Consider the following 20,533-nt stretch of genomic DNA (forward strand, 5'->3'; position numbering starts at 1 on the left):
TTTCAAGAGGATATGTGATTACATTCACATTGTTATACGCTCGTATAAAAGTTTGTTTCTTATTTTGTTTGTTGCATTCTGATTATATGTAGTAGTTCCTCAATTTTTTTTAAAAAAGAGATGAAACAATCAGGTCTTCAGCCAATGCAATGAACTGTGAAAGTGGTGGATCCTCAAACAAAACCAAGAACCAGGAAAAGCCTGAGTGGTGAAGATGGCACCATTTTCCTCTGCTGGTTGCCTGCTCAAGACCTGGGCAGACTGCACCACATTAGCAGCTGTTTCTCCTGCTGCTTTTCCTGCTTTCATCATTGCAGTGCCTATATAACTAAGGTGGGTCTTGGCAGTGCTTCTCCTTCCAACATGCTTTCCTTGTCCTGCCCCTAGAGCAAGGGAGTTACTCCAACAAGCAGCCACATGCACTCTGCTTGCTTATCCTCCACAACCAGCCCAAAGGAAGAAGGAAGATACCACAGATCAAGAAAAGGTATGACCAGGGCTAATAGGGTGCCTGTGCCATTAACAATCAGCATAAAAGAAGCCATTAGAGACAAGAAAACTTCCATTAGAAAATGGAAGTCTTGTTGAAATGTGGAAATGAACGGGAACACAAATTCTGGCAAAATAAATACAAGCAGACAATAAGGGATGCTGAAAGGTAATTAAGGAGCACATTGCTAAAAACTTGAAGACCACCAACCAAGAAATATTTAAATACATTAGTATCAGGAGACCAGCTAGGAAGGCAGTTGGACCTTTGGATGACAATAGAGTTAAAGGTGTATTGAAGTAAGATAAGGAGATTGTGGAGAGGATAAATGAATTATCTGCATCTATCTTCACAGTGGAAGATATAGGGCAGATCCCTGTGCCGAAATAAACTTTTACAGTCTGAGGAACTGCAGCAAATAGTGCAGACAAAAGACAAAGCTTGAGGTATTATTGATTTTTTTTTTTTTTAAATGACAGGTTGCCAGGTCTGGATGGCTGCCACCTAAGAGTTCTTAAAGAACTCAAATGTGAAATCGCTGATCCACTAACAAAAAGCCAGAGAAAAGCATTGTCGAAGACAAAATTACCAAGCATAGTGGAACTAGTGGGGCTTCTATAAGGGTAAATCCTGTCTCTCTAACCTGTAATATTTTTTTAAGAGTGTCAACAGGCATATGATAGAGGTGATCCAGCTGACATGTATTTCGACTTTCAAAAAGCTTTTCATGCAAGACTGCTGAATAAGCTTTAGCAGTCATGTAATAAGAGTAGTCCTCTGGTTAAGAAACAGGAAACGAAATAGGAATAAATGGACAGTTCTCAAAATGAAGGGATGTAGAAAGTGGAGTCCCTCAAGGATCAATATTGGGACCTGTCCTTTTTAACTTGTTCATAAATCATTTAGTTAGGGGTACACAGTGAGGCAGCCAAGTTTGCTCATGATACGAAATTGTTCCAGGTGGCAATAACAAAAAGGAGATGTGAAGGATCTCTCCAAACTGAGTTGAATGGGCAGTAAAATGGCAAACGCAATTCAATGTATGCAAGTGTAAAGTGATGCATGTAGGGGCAAAAAGAATATCACTTTCACATATATGCTCATAGGGTCTGAAGTGGCAGTGACTGTCCAGGAGTGAGACCTTTGGGTTGCAGTGGATAGCTTTCTGAAGTTGTTTACTCTGCTTCTTAGCTAGCTGGGAGAAGTGAAGCTGAAAGATAATAAGTGTCCTAAAGGATAGAGGGTTTTTAAATAAATAAATAAATTCCTGTATTCCATACTTGCAAGTTAAAGAGATCTTGGATAACTTAGGCAAACAAAAGCAGATGATGTTACAGCAACCATATCTCTAGTAACCAAAAATTAAGACTATCTCTAGCACCCTATAGATCTTACAAGCTTCTAGAAAGAGTAAGAATAGATAACGCAACTCAGCAAAATTCACAATAAACAGCTGCTAAATTCAAAGTGTTCAACCCTTCCAATTCCTTTATATATATTATCAGCATGAAATCAAGATCTTTGCCATTCTAATGAACACTGAATATTTAAAATGTTTTAAATAGCACAGCTTCAAAACCGTTCAGAATAGCTGCATAGCAAGGCCCAAAGTACCTCTTAACTTCTTGATGCAGAGCAAAGCTCTATGCAACAGCAGCCCATTTTGTTGCTCACCAATGGAACTTATACTGGCAAACTAGATTTTAATAGAATAGCATTGAGTCAGAAAATCCATCATTGGGCCTATTCATTTTGCCTTCCTCTCTTCTCTGTTCACCACCCTCTTCGTCAGGTATCCTTTTCTCAGCCCTACTTTCAGATTGGCATACTTTTCTAATATGCAAGTGTGATGCTATACATCTAACAGAAATTTAAGGAAGGAGTAAGGACTTGTTTTAATTGCGCAAATAGTCTCCATTATTTCTATCATCCCATATATAAATTATGTAACTTAATGAACCTTGACCAAAGTCAAGTGGCTACATGTTTGCATACAAAAGTCAAAAGGTGCATTAAGTAGAATTCCTAACTTATGAAGAAAACATGGAACTCAGAATGAACATGCAAGAACAGATTATTTACCCTGGAACCCAGCCAGTGGCTTCAGTTATATGCATCTGTGTGACCATAGCTGATGCTGTGGTGTAGGGACTCCCAATGAGAACACTTCCCGAATTGGTCAGTCTTTGCGGTGTGCTTATAATCTATGGAAATTAGACAAAGAACAAATTAAACTCTGCAAAGTAAACCTGAACACAGAAACAGTAAAATACATCTTATATGGAGCTTAAACCAGACTATCAGTATCTATCCTCAAAAATACACAATGAAAGTGTACAAGTGCACATGTGAAACTGCCCCAATTTTCAGAATTGGGACTGTGCTAAGGAATTAATGATGTTGGGATAAACTCTTTTAATATTTAGAATCAGAGTTGGAAGGGATCTAAAAAAATGATGCTACAGGAATAAAGCCTCTCCAAGGCAGTCTATTCCACTGTCAAACAGAACATACCAGCAAGAGGTTACTCCTAATTTTTAGCCTAAATCCTTTTGATACAATTGATTTGGGTACTGCCCTCTGTAAAACAAATTACAATATCATGCATGTGTGAGTCATTCAAATATTTGAAGGTGGTCGTCGTATCGCCTTTCAGTGTTTCCTCACAGGACATGGTCTCCTGCTCTTTCACTCTTGTCACTCTCCTCTGCACATGTTCCAGTTTGTCATTATCCTTCTTAAACTGACATGTCAAGAATACAGAGTGGTACCATTACTTCCAATGACCTGGACACTATATGTCTGTTGATGCAACCTAGAATTGCATTAGTCCTGTTAGCTGCTGCATTGCACTGCTGACTTGTTTCATAGTTTAAACAGGAAGTCTACATTTTCCATGCATCTCTATTCTCTATTCCATATCAAATGGTCTATAAACACAGCATGACTTTCAGTGCTGGCTACACCCTTAAGAAACTTTTGCAACAAGGTCAGCATGATGTCAGCCAGATGCTGTCCTGTTGAGAGGCGACCTTCTCTTTGTTGAACTGCCAATCAAAACACGCACAAATCCCAGATAGTAGAAGATGCTCTCTGTCCTATTGACTTGGGAAACTGAATTCTCCTTAACCATAATATGGGTTTTAACAATATCTTTCTACTTCCCAAGAGTAAATGTTACAATGAATGTTTACAAGATTATAATAAAAATAATAAGAATGCAGTTCTTATTCACTTTACAGTGAATTAAAATATATTTAAAAAATTTGTTAGTAGAAGAGTGCTTTACTTGAGTAGAAGGAATAAATTAGGAAGATCGAATGTGGAGGTGGTGGAGCAGAATCCTACCATCAGGCCCTAACCCCAACACATGTTCACTTCAAAATCTGTACAGAGTTCAGGCCCTCCATACCTGGCCTGAAATAGCTAAGCAGGGTTAGGTAAGACAGGAAGATAACAATTCACTTCCTTGCAATTTTTCTTAACGATGAAAACACAAAATTGTGTAATAACCTGATTTTTCTTTGTGAGCCTGTTCAAACAATGGTTGCCTCCTGGAGGCAAAGTATTGTCTAAACAAGCCAAATTTTGAGAATGTAGAGTTCTTTCACATGAGTGGCATTCACAACATTTATGGGGGGGGGGGAATATGTATACTGATGGTTTACGATAAGGAGATTAGATCATTCTGTAAGCCAACATATTTTCAACAGAGAAAAACAAAAAATGTAAAACCCCAAACGTAACAGAATTAGGCATGCATTAAACTTATGCTAAACTACAAGTAACCATATGAAACATATTTATGGGCCTGGCTGCAGCAATCTTGAAAGATGAAAAATAAACAATATTCAGCAATATGCCACTAGGTCTCATCTGAGTATCATCCACTTAATTATTTACCTTGACATAGGCCTGTACAAACTGAAATTCTAGGATCTAAAAGCTCTTCAGTTTGAGACAATTAAGGCTTAACAAATTCACTAATGCACAAAACACTATGAAACTTATATGGTGCCCATCTTAACTTCCATGCCATGAAAGTAGTAAATATATTCTGGTCTAATGTTGTAATCATAACCCAAGGCAATTTTTTAAAGCAGCAAAACTCAAGCCTTCATCAGATTACACTTAAGTTTTGTTAGTTTGGCAGATCCTCCATGCCAAATGTCATTCTAATAGGGAGAACGTCCTTGTGATTTTAAGATGGCTAAACTTTTCAAGCTGAAATACAACATATGTCAACTATGAAGCCACTTCTGCAGCTCTACAATACCATGCAGAGTTGCAAATGTACACACCCTGGTCTTCCATACACACATCTATGAATAGTTCAGAAATTAGCATACTAAACACACCCTTACAATGGTATACTATACAGCTGTTGTCACAAATCATGCCCCTATAAAACATGGCTCAGAAGTGCTAATAATATTTTAGCAAAAATTTCTAGTGTTCATGCCTGCAAACAGCACACAAAGCTTTCCCATTTCAAGACTAAATATTACTGGTTGAAATATTAAATATTTGGTATGACAGATCCTGAAGCTGAGGCTCCAATACTTTGGCCACCTCATGAGAAGAGAAGACTCCCTGGAAAAGACCCTGATGTTGGGAAAGATGGAGGGCACAAGGAGAAGGGGATGACAGAGGACGAGATGGTTGGACAGTGTCCTCGAAGCTACCAACATGAGTCTGACCAAACTGCGGGAGGCAGTGGAAGACACGAGTGCCTGGAGTGCTCTGGTCCATGGGGTCACGAAGAGTCGGACACAACTAAACGACTAAACAACAACATGACAGTACTAACTATACCATCACTACAGTCTGTGTCAAACAATAGACTACAGACTAAGAATGCTGCATTTTGTATTTTATTTGAATACAAGAATAGTGGTTAGTTTCTAGTTGCGGTATCTTTTAATTCTACTCTACTGCCATCTACTGTAAATTTTTTAAAAATGCAGACTATAGGGTTCATTGCTTGAAAGGGCTCACCCAAAAACCAGAACAAAAGTAGACAAAACCATTTTGAACTTCACCCTGTTTGAGCCAGACAATGTCTGCTCACTATAAAACCAACTTCATAAGTGCAGTGCAGATGTAACACCCCCAATCTTCTAACTGTGCTCAGAAGATTGGGAGCATGCCACTTACAAGCTCTCTCTTTCTCCCATGCTGGGCTATGATAATTTTAAATGAAAATAAGAGAGAATCTGGCACATGAGGAGAAGTATACAAGTCATCTGTAACTCAATGAAACATACTATTGGTGCCCAAAGTGGGTAGAAACACCCCTTACAAAACATTTTGCTGCAGGCCTCAAAAATGACTGCACTAGGGAGAAGAGGAGGAGGATTCCACAACTATTGGCGAGGGACTGAGATAAAAGAGAGGCAGAGGAGTCAGAAAGACGTACACATTATGTTGCAGGTCTCTCCCCTGTCCCTGCATCAGTTTCCTCGAACAGAACAGTCATCAATAGAGCAGCAGCTTTTTCATACTACAGTCATACCTTGGGTTACGATAGCTGCAGGTTGCGTTTTTTCAGGTTCCGAACGCAGCAAACCCGGAAGTGTTTACTTCCGGGTTTTGCCACATGCGCAGAAGCGCGGTATCGCACTTCGGCGCATGCACAATATTGCTGCTCAAGTTGTGGACTTTTCGGGGTGCAAATGGCACCCGGGAACGGATCATGTCCACAACCTGAGGTTCCACTGTAATAGGATTCCCCAGATGCAAAATATATAGCAAAACAACCCAAAAAGGACATCTTGAGTTTTTATGCTTACAAAAAGGGAAGGGTGTAACAGAAGCAGAGGATGGAAGTCTGAGTCTTAGACTAATTCCAAGTTTGGAAAGTAGATAGAAACTAACCTACAGTCCTACATTGATGCATCAGATAGGGCAGAACTAGCTAGTGGTGGTGGTGGGGTGTCTCATCAACAAAAAATGTAGTCTTGGCTTTCAGTTTCCCAAGCAAACAAAAAAAAAATTGTGGAGATGGAAATCCAGCAGTGGTATGGGGGCTATCCATTACATGGCACTGAGTGTCTCATGTTGTGTTAGTGGTAGATAGCTCAGTTAATGTGGCAGCCCAGTGTGTGGCATCTGTGAAAAGGCAAATTCAATGTTAGAGATCACTAGGAAAATGAAAATAAGTCTATCAATGTCATATGCTTTCATATTAATCTATGCTTTCAAACCACTTGAAATACTGTGTACAGTTCTGGTCAAGGGCTGAAGCTAGACCCCTATCAAGAACTGCTATAATGTCTGGGCCTTTTTGGTTTTTTAAAAAAATGGCAAGTGAGGGGTGACATATTGGAGATGTGTAAGATTATGCATGGTGCGCAGAAGTGGATGGATGGGTGAGTTTTTCTCCTTATCACAAGACTAGAACACAGGGTCTTCCAATGAAGCTGATTAATGCAAGGTGCTTCAGAAGCCTAGCATATCTGGAGGGATGAGACCCTCTCCCTCCTCTCCAGAAATAGCAGTGTTTTGATACTGTACCAGAGTTCAGAGTTTGATGCCACTACATTTTCAGTTTAATATGTATTATTCAAAGTCAAGATAGCTGCAGCTACCATCAAAGTTTCCTATTATCGCGTAACATTTTAGGTTTTAAAACTGGCATTCAAGGTCACTAGTATAAAATTTTATAATGCTGTAAACTAGATGTATCTTTCAGCAGAACTAGAAACTTTGAATATGTAACATGAAAGAACTATTTCCCCTCCGTTGCCCAGTAAGGGAACAAAAATTAACAAACCAAACCTATTTACGGTAGTTTTAACATGGCCTAATGATTATTGGCTTGAAGTGCTGGTCTTTTACAATGGCAGCATTAGTGTTACAGAACACACACCTTGCTAAACACCAAGATGCCCCATCTGTATTGGCATCCTGTATATTTTGAAACTGCACCTGTTTACAGAGGCATTTCCTTGATATTTTGACCAAAGCCTTCTGTTTTAATGGGATTATTTTATTATGCATTTTAATTGTAGATATTTTTATTTTAATGCTGTGTGTCAGGGTGCTGCCCTCACCTCAAGGCAAAGAGTTGCCTCCAGTGAGGAAGGCAGTGATCCCTCTAGTGGGGAGGGAGAGACAGGACCGGGAAGTAGGAGTCAGGGCTCTGACAGGGAAGGAGAGCCCTCGCACCAAACAGAGGCTGGAGGGGAAACACCTCTTCCGTCTCCCCACTTGTGCAGGGGGGAAGGACGCAGAGGGGGTAGGCGGGGGTTTTGCATCCTGCGGCTTTTATGCTGGGCAAAGAACCGGAAGGAGTCATTCCCGGACTCTGGGGAAGGATGAGCTAGACGTACTTTTTGTTGCTGCACTGCACATATCTGCACAATAAAGAAACTTAGTTTAGGAACCTTGGAGTCAGGCTGGTTACTCATGAGCAATCACTGAACAACCTTACACTGTGTGATTGGTTTTTATACATGTAAATAACTTAGAAGCCTATTTTGGCATTGATCTGTATATAAATTAAAAATAATTTCAATTTTCTCTCCTGCAATTTACCATACAATAATGTCTTTATTAGTTTTCGTAACCTAAATATCACTGTAAACTCAGGGCTAAGGTGACAAGTATTAAAAAATCAGGATATAATTATTTTCTGCACCATACTGCACATTCAGGAGCTATAAACTCCAAATTAGCTGCCAGTTGCAGCTAGATAACTCTTGCAGTTCACTACAAAGACAGGATCTGGATTAAGCGAAGTTCTTAACCAGATACATCAAACTGTTTAGAGCCTCAGAGATGCAAAAAACGAACAGCCAACCATGGTACATATTAGCTTATATCTTTTCTCCATGTCACACAACAACTGTTTTAAAAGCTAGCAACTTGCACTTTTATGTGCTTTAGTTGCTAAAAATGTCTGGTCTAAAAAATTGCCAATTCCATCTGCTAGAATGATTCACTGATTGAGGGAGTTGCTGTGCATTCTTGGATAAGAAAAGGAAATCTTGATTTGATGCCCGATCAGATCTTTAAGAATTATGGACAGCATGCATGATCCCACATTTTTTATTTAAAATAAATGCTTAAGCATAGTAGCATATTTAGTCATTAACATGATTTAGGTTAGATGACAAAGGACTATGAACTAAGGAGTATGACAATCAAACTGCAGAAAAGTAGCCTGTAAGTTGCCCAACAATAGAGTGGAAGTGACAGCATAAAATGCATTTGACATATTATTGCATAACAAACTTCAAATATTAGCAAATTCTTCCACACAATGCAGTTTTATAGAGACAGGTGCTAAATATTCTGCTAGTGACATGCTGGTTCTACTATCAAAATATAAAATAATCTAGTAATAGACTGGAAATTGCAGGGGATACTTGGATCAATATTTTGCGCTATTTAACATAAAGAAAGAAGTGTTCAGTGGGAAAAAAGTCATGTGTATTATTTCTTTGTTCTTGATTCCACAAGTGGAATTAAACCAATTAACTTTATTTGTTAAAAGCCAGATTTTTGCCAAGAATCAAGCATACAATGGACATTTGTTTACACTAAGCAAGGAAACTATTGCAAGGGAGTAGCAGGAAATATTGTGTAACTGTTTCTCAGTTTAACCACTAAGTGCAACTGCACAACAAGCCCAGTATCATTCCAGAACATCAGCAGAACTGCATTTATTAATAGCAGTCATACCAGTGCTTTCAAAATAGTGTTTCAACAGGGCATGCCTAGAAATCAATGTTTCATTAAGCACCAATTATGATGTTCTCTATTCAGAATCCTAAACTTATACCAGAAACTAATGCTTACAACTAGTATTTTTTTAAAAAAATAAACCAAACATTATTCATAATAAAGTGTACTGGTAGGCTGTCAGTTGGAAAGGAAGTCTGACATGAGTTTCTACAGTGCAATGCTGTGAAAGAAAAACAGTACTTACCATTTGGGGTCCAACATTCACATTTATTGGTGCAAATGTTTTTGGCAAACTCTTAGGTGGTGAGTTGATGGTATACACCGGTAGTGCAATTATGGATATATTTTCTAAAAAAAGGAAAACCATCAGTATTATTTCTACAGAGAACACAGTATGGCTATGGAAACAATTTTGCCATGTAAGCATGCCAGTAACAATGCTGTTAAGAAAACAGACACGTAGCAAGAAATGAGAAAGGCATTGTGTATTTTTAATTTAAATCTCAGTTTTCCCTCAAGGAGTACAGAAAGTAAGTTTACCCTCACAACTCTGTGAGGCAGGTGAGGAAGATATAGGGACTTGCCCTAGAACACCTAGTGAGCTTTGCAGCTGAGCAGAGGGGCAACTGTTTTCACACATTCAAACTCAACATTAGCTATTGATTCGTAACACTTGCTCAAAAAAAGACAATGAGCACTGCCTCATGGAACTCAGTGGCTCTAGAAATGTTAAGTAGCATGTTCCTAATATGCCTACAATTTTCTAAGCAATGAACAAAGACTAAAAGATTAAACACCCCCTGTCTCTAGGCTCACAATCTGATTGAAATGAATCGTGAGGGAAGAGGAAAACAAACATAGGAAAAGGGCTCTTTCTGGCAGTGATAGGTGGGGCGTATGTATATTCTTCATTTGTTGCAGACCACCTGAGGCAGGAGTATACTCATGCATTCATAATTATTGGGAGATTCTGCTCATGCCAGCTCCATCTGTTCTGGCAGACCTTTGGTTCAGTCCCTATTGTTTGAGAAGACAAGGGCAAGGAGATTCACATTATCTGAACACAATTTCTTTTCCTCCCATTCAAGACATAAAGGCATAGAGGAACAGGCACAAGTTTAGGAAACCTCTGCGTTTGAGAACTTAAAGATTCTTATCATTTTCAAAGATCTCGCACAGAACAATAATCACTGCATTTCACATCTTACCCATTCAAAGCAAATACCCTAATGAGAAGTAAAAGTAGACTTCCCTTTCAAAGGAGAGCATTAAGGGTGCCCAGTACCAAAGTTTTACCTATAATCAGGTCACAGTTACTTTCACACTTATGGGAGCAAAACAATGTTGTTTCAGCAAGAGGAAAGCTTATACAGGCAGTTACCCTGCAACATACACATTTCAGTACAAACCATACCTTCCCCAAAACCCAACGTATCTTGGCACAACCACCAATTATCTGATCAGGGCTGTGTATGTGCAATTTCAACAAGTAGACTAGAAAAGTGTAGCACACCAATGCCCAACTGAACTTATGATTTGTCATCCAGTTAGGAGTCAGTGTGTGTGTGTGTATTTCCTAGTTGGATTGGGAGGGGAGAAGTGATTTAAAAATATGAGCTATTTGGCTAACATACTGTCAAATTATTCCTCTGTTAAAAATATAAAAATCTCAGAAGTCATAATGAAATGCAAAGAGCAATTTGGTGAGACCTTCTAATTTTAATTCTATTGATTGCTATCTAACCAGAATATATTTCTCCTGACCTTATTTTAACAGACCCTTCTTAGTTCCAGTATGGGGAAAAGGCAGGATATAAATATAATAACAATTGAAGTTTTACAGCAATTCTGCTCTGATTGCAATAGAACATTCAATGTTCTTTAGTCTTAGCAAAATATAACTAATGTATCACACTTGGAACTCTGCAAACCAGTCTGTTGACCAAGCATGTGTAGCATGCATATCATATTAAGCAGTATCACTCTTGAAGACAGTTCCAGCAGTAGTTAAAAATTGGATCTGTTTACCTTTCACATGCTTTCTATGCTTTTCCTTGTTACTTCACTATTTAGAAAGGGTATGTAATCCATTGTAGGAGACAGTTCTTCAGTTGTTGATTCTCTGTTCACTATTCTGATATGAGGTCAATTCTTTATTTAGGTTACCAGTCTTTTGCCATGAAATTACCAGAAGGTCATAAAGTCAATATAACATGATCCCAGTATGTCAAGCAGAAGCACCTGGTTTAAGAGAGGTTTTATTGGTGAACACAAATGTCTTCAATAAATGCTGAAAGCCATATTTTCTATAGAATGTTAAACAAACACCACACATGGTATTATTATGAATAGATTTTCCATTTTACCCTAACAAAGGACACACACTTGCCGGCCACTTTGCCTTTGCATCCAAGATTTATTTAATAAGTTGGTACAGGCCTCACTACAAACCTTCTGTAATAGGATTTCTAAGAGGAAAGTAATTGTATGCAGACATTATTCTGATATAAAATCTAATCCAAAATTTAGATCTAACAGTTCCTTAGTATCTAGAATGATGTTCCTTGTGAGCTATAAAAAGGAAGCTTTACTCCCTAGCCAGTCAGCAGTTAACCTGTAATATCAAACAATAGGGAAACAGAAAGTCATGGAAACACTATCACCTCCCAGAGCTATCTCCAGAAATCCTCATGAAGTATAGACAAGAAGCAGGCATGAAAAACAACAAGTACTGAAAGAATGAATAAAAGCAAGAAGTCAAAAAACTAAAGGGAGAAAAATCAATATTGTCTTATAGCCTACGTCAGAACTCCTGAAAGTGTACTAAAAGAGAGAAATGAGCATGTGATGAATAGTCTGATGAAGGATGCGGGGGGGGGGGGGATCTGATTAAATGCAACTGTTTAATGCATGCACACAGACCAGAGTAACTCAAAGGAATCACCCACTATATCTTTAAAGAGGTGAGAGCCTTTTTCCCAGTTTTCAGTTGTCTGAGAAACTAGTTCACAGAGCAAGAACACAAAAAGCAAATTTAATATATATATTTAAATTATATTATATTAGTACATAATAATGACCTGCAGGGAAAACAAAAACACTTCATCAAAAATAATTTGTGTGTAAAAATAATAAAGGCACATAGTACAATTACAATCTATGCCTAAAGGTTGTAGCATCAGAATGGAGGAGAGAACACAGGGCTACCTGATCTGTCTGTATGAGAATTGGGGTGACCATACCCAGGACTTGTGCCCATGGAGACAGGCAGCAGCTGTGCTGCGTAGCTGATCCTTTCACCTCTCATGCACCTGGTGAATTTTATAATATAAGTTGTTTTGTTAATAGTGTTTTACAGATGATTTGTTAATTTTATTTTTTAATTGTTTAATATGATTTATGTTGTAATTGTGCTTTTGCAGCCTTCAGATTCAAAGGCAGTATACCACTGAATTCCCGATGCTTAAGATCAACAAGGGGCAAATGCTCATCTGTTTTCAAACCCAGCTTTCAGGCTTCCTGGAGGATCCAGCAGGACTCTTACATTTAGACACATATGAATATAGGGCTGATGTTTTAATTAGTCTGTTCTAAACACAGGTGGTGCTGTGGGTCAAACCACAGAGTCTAGGGTTTGCCAATCAGAAGGTCAGCAGTTCGAATCCCTGCTACGGGGTGAGCTCCCGTTGCTCGGTCCCAGCTCCTGCCCACCTAGCAGTTCGAAAGCACGTCAAAGTGCAAGTAGATAAATAGGGACCACTCCAGATGGAAGGTAAACGGCGTTTCCGTGCGCTGCTCTGGTTCGCCAGAAGCGGCTTTGTCATGCTGGCCACATGACCCGGAAGCTGTCTGCGGACAAACACCGGCTCCCTCAGCCTATAGAGTGAGATGAGCACTGCAACCCCAGAGTCGGACACGTCTGGACCAGATGGTCGGGGTCCCTTTACCTTTATGTTGTAATTGTGATGTTCTACTATGTTGTTCTCCTGCCAACCTAGCAGTTCGAAAGCACGTCAAAGTGCAAGTAGATAAATAGGTACTGCTCCGGCGGGAAAGTAAACAGTGTTTCCATGCACTGCTCTGGTTTGCCAGAAGCGGCTTAGTCATGCTGGCCACATGACCCGGAAGCTGTACTCCGGCTCCCTCGGCCAGTAACGCGAGGTGAGCGCTGCAACCCCAGAGTCGTCCACGACTGGACCTAACGGTCAGGGGTCCCTTTACCTTTTACTAAGGTGCCTGCGAATATCTTCTCTATGTTGAGTAACCTGTTTTGTACGATTGGCTCTTTGGACTGATGAAGCATGTAGCGAAACCTGTAATATATCCGTAAACAGGTCTTCTTCCGTCCACCTACGTTATTCCCATCAGGGTGGTGGCTTTTATTTGCCCTTTTCGTGATTCATCCATGTACACGGCTTGGGGTTTCCAACTCGAGACCCAATGAAGAACATTCCATCTAGTTTGGCCTCAACAACGGCTTTTGAACTTTTCTCCATTCTCCTATGTGCTACCCTCACTGTTGTGGCGGCACGGGGTTATGATTCTGAGTTTGGACTCACGCTACTTGTTGTATGATTCATTTATCCAATTTGTTTAGAATTAGCTGTATTTTTATCCATTCCTTGTTTTCAGTATTTGCACTTGGCACCTTAGTATGTTTGTGATTTGAATGGTTACTAGCCCATTTCTATTCTATCCATTATTCTAGTAAATTTGGTTTTATATTTATAGCCAGTTTGTGGTGCTGTTGTTTTCATAGAATCATAGAATTGGAAGAGACCACAAGGGCCATCCAGTCCAACCCCCTGCCAAGCAGGAAACACCATCAAAGCATTCCTGACAGATGGCTGTCAAGCCTCCGCTTAAAGACCTCCAAAGAAGGAGACTCTACCACATTCCTTGGCAGCAAATTCCACTGTCGAACAGCTCTTACTGTCAGGAAGTTCTTCCTAATGTTTAGGTGGAATCTTCTTTCTTGCAGTTTGAATCCATTGCCCCGTGTCCGCTTCTCTGGAGCAGCAGAAAACAACCTTTCTCCCTCCTCTATATGACATCCTTTTATATATTTGAACATGGCTATCATATCACCCCTTAACCTTCTCTTCTCCAGGCTAAACATACCTTAAAGTAAGTTTTGTCCAACTACACAGAAGCCTCTAAGTGACTTACAGCAAACAACCAATAGATATATTTTGAAATATAAAGAATTCATTTTTAAAAACCACTGCAAACCTGCTTTCCTTTATAAACAATTGGAATAAAGGAAAAGCCCCCAGGGCAAATGTCTAACACTTTAACAGTGGAAGAAGTCTGCCTTAACTGCTAATCATAGTGGACAGTGAACATGACTCAATTGGCAGAACATGAGCATGTGACTTTCTGTAACAAAGTAGGTGGGGAGTTCTCTCGATATATGGACTCCTTACACAGATCTATTTGTTTAAACATCTGAACACAGCCATTCCTCCCTCCCTCTTACTTGTTTGCTAGACCACATATTGATATATTATGGTTTAGTTTGTACTGTATTTCAATTAATAAAACTATTAATAAAGAAAGGAAAGTCACAATTCACACACCAGTAAGATAACCAGGTGAGAGAATATGTTAACACTGAAAACACTAAAAACCATTACTAGTGTTAAAATCAATAAAAATGGAGGGGGAGTTAAAGTATTCAACTGGTGGTAAAAAGATTGCAGTGTGTATGCCAGGTGGGCCCATACGTGGGGCCCAGGGGGATGCCACTAAGAAGGCCTTCTCTATACTGCTTTTGGTGCCTGGCACAAACTGTTTTGTTATAACAAGTCTACCAAGGCATCTGATTTAAGTAAGTTTTAAAATGACTAATTTGGGGTGAAGTCAACATAGCACATTTCTGTTACCTGCTGGAACAATCTCCCCTCTCCTCCCACCACACACTTTTCTGGGAGATCTCCCGGCCCTCCAGAGTGTATTTGGGGGAAGCATACAGGAGAGGTAGTCTCACTGTGCTAGTTGAAGCCTCTGAACTGGCTTCCACTAACATTAACAGGGTAGCTGAATTCAGTCCTATATTTCATTTTTTTAATTTTCATATGTACTGGTAACTTGCTTTTAATGTTCATTTTAATTGGTATTTTAATGAATATTTCAGATTGCCTAATGCAAGCTGCTTAGAGGTCTTTTGCTCTAGCAAGTGATATATACCGGTAGATTTTGTTAAATAAACACACTTTTAAAAAGCTAATTGTTTTGCAAGCGTTCTTATTGGTTTTTATAATCATCATAAATACTAAAGTTATTGATATGGCTTTTGCTGCTCTAATGAAGTTAATACTTTTAAAATACTTAAACACTACTACTTCTCAATATTTGACTCAATTCTTTTTAAACTGATCAAATGTCCAAACTAATTTATCAAACTGAAATTGATACAAAATTACAATTAACTGCAAAGTTGTTTTAATTCAAATCATGCTTAAATTTAAGAAGGCTGCTTGCAAATGCAAGCTTTGTATAAGAAAAGGCATGCTCTTCTAAACAGAATGCATTGAAGATTTACTCAAATTTTACATTTATCAAGGATTATTTTCAGTGACTGGCACACTAAACCCATCTCCTATTAATACTCATTTCTTGTCAATAATGTAAAACAGCACAATATCAGTTCCAGCCTAATAGTACCACCCACACTGTACTGGAATAAATTATAAGGCAACTGGTGTGTTCATGAACCAACAATATTCAACCTAGGTCAGAGCTAATATTTTTGAAGCACAAATTAGCCAAGACAACCAAACCAGTTAAAATTAAGATACTCAAGCCATCCACTAAATTGCTTCTTCCAAATCTCCTTTTAAACACCCACTGTGTGCTGACAATGTTTTTACTATGCTCACTTTCCCTCAATGAAAAATCTTAAATTGCCAAATGTTTTTTTCAATTTAAAATAAAAAATTAAGGTATAACTATTTTGAGAGGTTTTTACACAGTGCCATACCCAGCACTTTTTATTTACAATAATTGGTTTAGCCCACATTATTAAGATGCAGATGGAATATTCTTATTCCAATTCTGAATCTCTAAGTGACAAACTTTAGTAACTTCACCCCTCCCCCAGCATACTTCTCTTTTCCCGTGTAAACTTTCAGGAATGATTTATTGAGCACATTATGTTCAACTCTTAAAACTGCGACTGAAGGTAAAAAAGTATCCAATGCATTGGGTAAAAATACTTACCCAGGAAGACAGAAACCAAAACGATATATTCCCTGGACTAAGGAAGCATGTCTTTTACTGCAGTACCAAGTCTCCACAGTCTTTGTTACTATTCAGAGGAAACTTGAGATGGTGCCAGACATAAGCAGTCAAATGCAGAAGCACTCCATTTACAAGTGGATATCTAGAATAGCAAAAGGATGCTCTGATAAGATGGTTTCCTGTATAAAATATATAATAAACTTTCCAATTGCACAAAGATTTTTAATAACTTTCCTTGAAACACTTTGGCTAAAATTCAAAGTAGTGATGCTAGCATGTGAGAAAGAACTGCACGTGCAGCAAGATCTTACTTTGTTATGACTACTACAGCAATTCTCACTTTCAAAGAGGCAAGCAGTTTCTAAGTTGCACATAATGGTGCAGAAATATCAAGATGGTGCTCACCTCTCTCTTTCTCATGTAAACAAAAAGAAAATACCACTATTTGAATTATTACTGTATGCCAGCAGTATAAATATTGTGTTCCATTAACTCAGATATCAGAACATTTTAATTTATAAAGAAAAGAACACAGGAAAGATACCTTAAGCCACCTTGAACAAAGTTACTTGAAAGGAAGAATACAACAGGAAACTGCTGAATTACAACTCATCAAGAGGTTCACTGTTATCACTACTGTAATTGGACAAAATTGAGACAATGAATTCTGACCACGTTACATGCATTAATTGGCTTTCCAATGCCAGGATATGTTATGAGCAACTCTTTTATAAATGACCACTGTTAATCACTGACTCTGTACTTCTTACATTCCATCTACCTCTGACTTCACTGTTTAGATTTTTTTATTTAAAAAATTATCTACCATTTTATATTAAAAGTTATCCAAAGCAATTTATCAATAAAATAATAAAACTCAAAACTTTTAAAATTGCAGTATCCACAGTAGATAAATGATGGGATGTGCCAGGTCAATACTAGTGGTCAGGGAAGACCTGGATGAAGAGTTATGTTTCTAACATATGCCAAAACCTTAGTAAGGTCCATGCATATCTAATTTCCAAGGGGAAGCAGTTCCCCCACAAGCCATGTGCATATATAACTGTGACTCATGATAACATTTATGCATCTGATTATGTGAGCTGCAGCTTATGGTATAATATATTTGTTAGCCTTGCAAATATATTTGCAAAAAGACTCTGCTGTAAAGCACACTGAGAAGATAAGACTGATGAAAGGGAAATTTGACCTCTCCCCACTAAAGCAGGTGTAGTAGCATCTTTCTCTCACCCCCGGATCAAGGAGTCTGAAAGCTCTAGTAACAATTTGAAATAAGATTTCCAAACTGTCTGGTCAGACCATAATTCTACAATCATGGTCCATGTATTTCTCTAATCTGAAATATGAGATACAGGCTAGTATCATCTGAAAAAGGACAGACACATACTGGGGTGAGATTTTTTTAAAAAAAGTTAGCATTAATATTTTCAATGAAACAGCATTGGAAGAATTTTATTCATGTAAAGTGGTATGAAAATTTTTTAAATAAATAATAAATGGATTCCTCTGCCAATACTACCCCTTACTATTTGACCTGTAAAGGTCCTCCAGCATGAAAACAGAGATTCTGACAACTTACAGAACAGGAGGTGGGAAGCTTCATTTTTCCGAACTTCAATTCATATCTGGACCCCAAGTCAAATCAGACAGAACCTGAAGGGTTTTGAACTGAAGTGGCCAGTCTTTCAAATCAGGGTCCAAAACCAAATCTTGTGGTTGATGCACATCTCTTAGACACACAGCTTACCTTCATAAGTGAACGCAGCTTTCATAACAATCTCTCTTCAGCTAAGAGAGAGAAAAAAGGAACAGTGAAATTTTAGAGTGTGTGTGAGAGAGAGAAGACATGAACTGCAGAGCAAAATCAGCCTTCCATTGAACAACTCGGCTGATAGTCAAAGGCCAGGGATGGAGAACCATCAGACTTTGGGCTTACATTGGCCCAGGTCCCAATTTAGCCTGAAAGACCATTTCCCTCAAATTACAGCCACCAGCCTTGCACCTCATACCATATGTGACTCAGGTTTGGGGCAGGTTGAAGTATGTCTGACAAGCAACTGTCAGAAGCCTTAAAGTGATACCATTTTTTCAGTGAAAAAATCAGTGGTGACAGCAAGCCTCTAGTAATTGACTCTACTGTGAAAACCAGCCAAGCTTCCATGACACAAGGCATACTTTGTTTGGTCATCTGTGGGACAACCTGTAGTTAACCCAAGGTTAGTTAAACAAACCATAACTCAGCATTACATGCAAAACAGGTCATTAGAATATGTTTGGTGAAGAACTGTTGGAAATTTCCCAGAGAATAAATTGTTTCAATATCAACAACGGCACCCTTCCAACCTTACAGAATTTAACAGTTAAAGAAGTCACCCAAAGTGAACCCACCACCTTTTCTTGTTTTGTACAAAATAACTTTTGAAGTTGATTTCAAAGTGCAGTTTTACCCCTCCATTTAACTGCTATCACACAGCTTCCAATGGAGCATAAAATGGAAGTGCAACGTTTTTGTCCATCCTATTTCTGCTGCAAGTGAAATAAAACATGTAGCTAGCATGTAGTGTGAGTTTGCATATTTTCAGCTTAATATTTTCTATAGACCCTAAATATGTCTGTTGTAGATTAAACAGTTTTCATTAACAACTAATCAACTGGTGTATAACCACGGAAAAGTTAATACTTATTACAGCATTTATGGGCCAGCTTTACCTTTAGGTGGGGACATAATTGTGTTTTCCTGTATGTGGTAAGTTAAAATGTGGCAGTCGATAAGACAAACACTAGAAATGTCAGTCCTGGAATTTCAACATCATGCATGTCCTACCCCAGGTTAGTAACAAACAGTTCTGTCTGCCTGAGGTTGTAACTCATGGCAAATCTGGGACATAATGATGTTTCTCAGTACCCTTACCATCCTCCCACAGACACAAAAGAATGTCTAGCTATAGACATTACTTCACTATCTCATTTCAGCTGCTTCTGGATTTTTATTCAAACATAGATAAGAATGTTTTGGCTTGGTAAGGTCAGTTTGAGATAATGGCAAGTATTTTACTCCTCTATTAGTGTATTTTGCATAATTTAATGTACATTTATTTAATTAATATTTGCACACTACCATATTTTTTAATGGTATGTGGTTTGCATAAACATTTTGGCCAAGCCCCGAGATCTTGAGATGAAGGGTGGCAAATAACCCCCCAAAAATTAAAATATAAATAAATAAATAGTCTAGCATATGCTTACCTATGGGTTAAACTTCATCGAAATCAGTGGGATTTACTTCTGAGTAAAACATGTGTAAGCACACTTCCACCCTAAACAAAGTTAGGCCACAGTGAACACAGAAACACATTCCTGAAGCAGGCATATTTAGAATCGGGGCTCTAAACAGTTAAAGCAGTTAAGGAGCCCTTATTGCACCAACTTCCGTTACAAGTTGGCACAAGGCGAAATAAAGGAAGCTGGTGTGAAGCGTAATAATAATAATTAAAAAATCAAGTCCCAAATTGGGGGGCGGGGTGTGTACAACAATCGTCTGCACCCCATGGGGTGGCGGAGGAAAGCTCAGCAGCCTATAGCCACAGCCATTTTATTCATGGATTCATGCAATGTTCTTCATTTCACCAAGTTACCTATACCAGGGCAGTTGCACGGTTGCACCTCCGATCCCAGCCCTTCAGGATTACAAGCTTCGCAGGAAATAATAATCAGGCTCTGGCCATCTGTTTACCGGCGGTTGGGTGGGTGTGGGGGGGGGAGGGGGTGCCCCGAGCGCCGAGTGCGCACTTCCCAAGTCACAGCAGTAGCGCCCAAGGCTCCCGCGACCGCCAGGATTGGGCAGCACCGCTCTCGAGGCCTCGTGGATCCAAACGGGCATCCGAGGGAAGGTGAGGAACGGCGAGGACAGGCTGTGCGTGGAAGGGCTGCAGGGCTCCGAGGAGAGCGCGCCCCCTTCCCCACCACCGGCCAGGGGAAGCACATTCGCAAGGCTGGAGGAAGAGGAGGGGACGCGGAAGTGGGGGGGGGGGAGATAAAGCTCCCCGGCACACCAGCGGCAACAGAATTAATCACAGAATTGCAGTTGGG

The 20,533-nt window shown here is 39.1% G+C and overlaps 1 protein-coding gene across 4 annotated transcripts in view; it reads right to left on the reverse strand.

Annotated features, from left to right (window-relative positions):
* TFDP2 (transcription factor Dp-2) overlaps positions 1 to 19,708 on the reverse strand; it is a 31,583-nt gene extending 11,875 nt beyond the window's left edge. Inside the window, exons 1-6 of one of the 4 annotated variants that reach the window (XM_033150369.1) lie at positions 19,691 to 19,708; positions 18,192 to 18,232; positions 16,403 to 16,565; positions 11,210 to 11,422; positions 9,426 to 9,529; positions 2,573 to 2,694 (exon numbers count right to left, since the gene is read on the reverse strand). In XM_033150369.1, the coding sequence (XP_033006260.1) occupies positions 2,573 to 2,694; positions 9,426 to 9,428 (125 nt within the window). In that variant the 5' untranslated portion in view covers positions 9,429 to 9,529; positions 11,210 to 11,422; positions 16,403 to 16,565; positions 18,192 to 18,232; positions 19,691 to 19,708. Of the gene's footprint in view, positions 1 to 2,572; positions 2,695 to 9,425; positions 9,530 to 11,209; positions 11,423 to 12,388; positions 12,493 to 16,402; positions 16,566 to 18,191; positions 18,233 to 19,690 lie in introns of those variants that run through there. The other 3 variants (XM_033150370.1, XM_033150371.1, XM_033150372.1) reach the window with 3 other exon arrangements.
* Positions 19,709 to 20,533: the final 825 nt, after the last annotated feature.

The sequence above is a fragment of the Lacerta agilis genome, chromosome 5 (genome assembly GCF_009819535.1).
Source record: "Lacerta agilis isolate rLacAgi1 chromosome 5, rLacAgi1.pri, whole genome shotgun sequence".
Classification (NCBI taxonomy): domain Eukaryota; kingdom Metazoa; phylum Chordata; class Lepidosauria; order Squamata; family Lacertidae; genus Lacerta; species Lacerta agilis.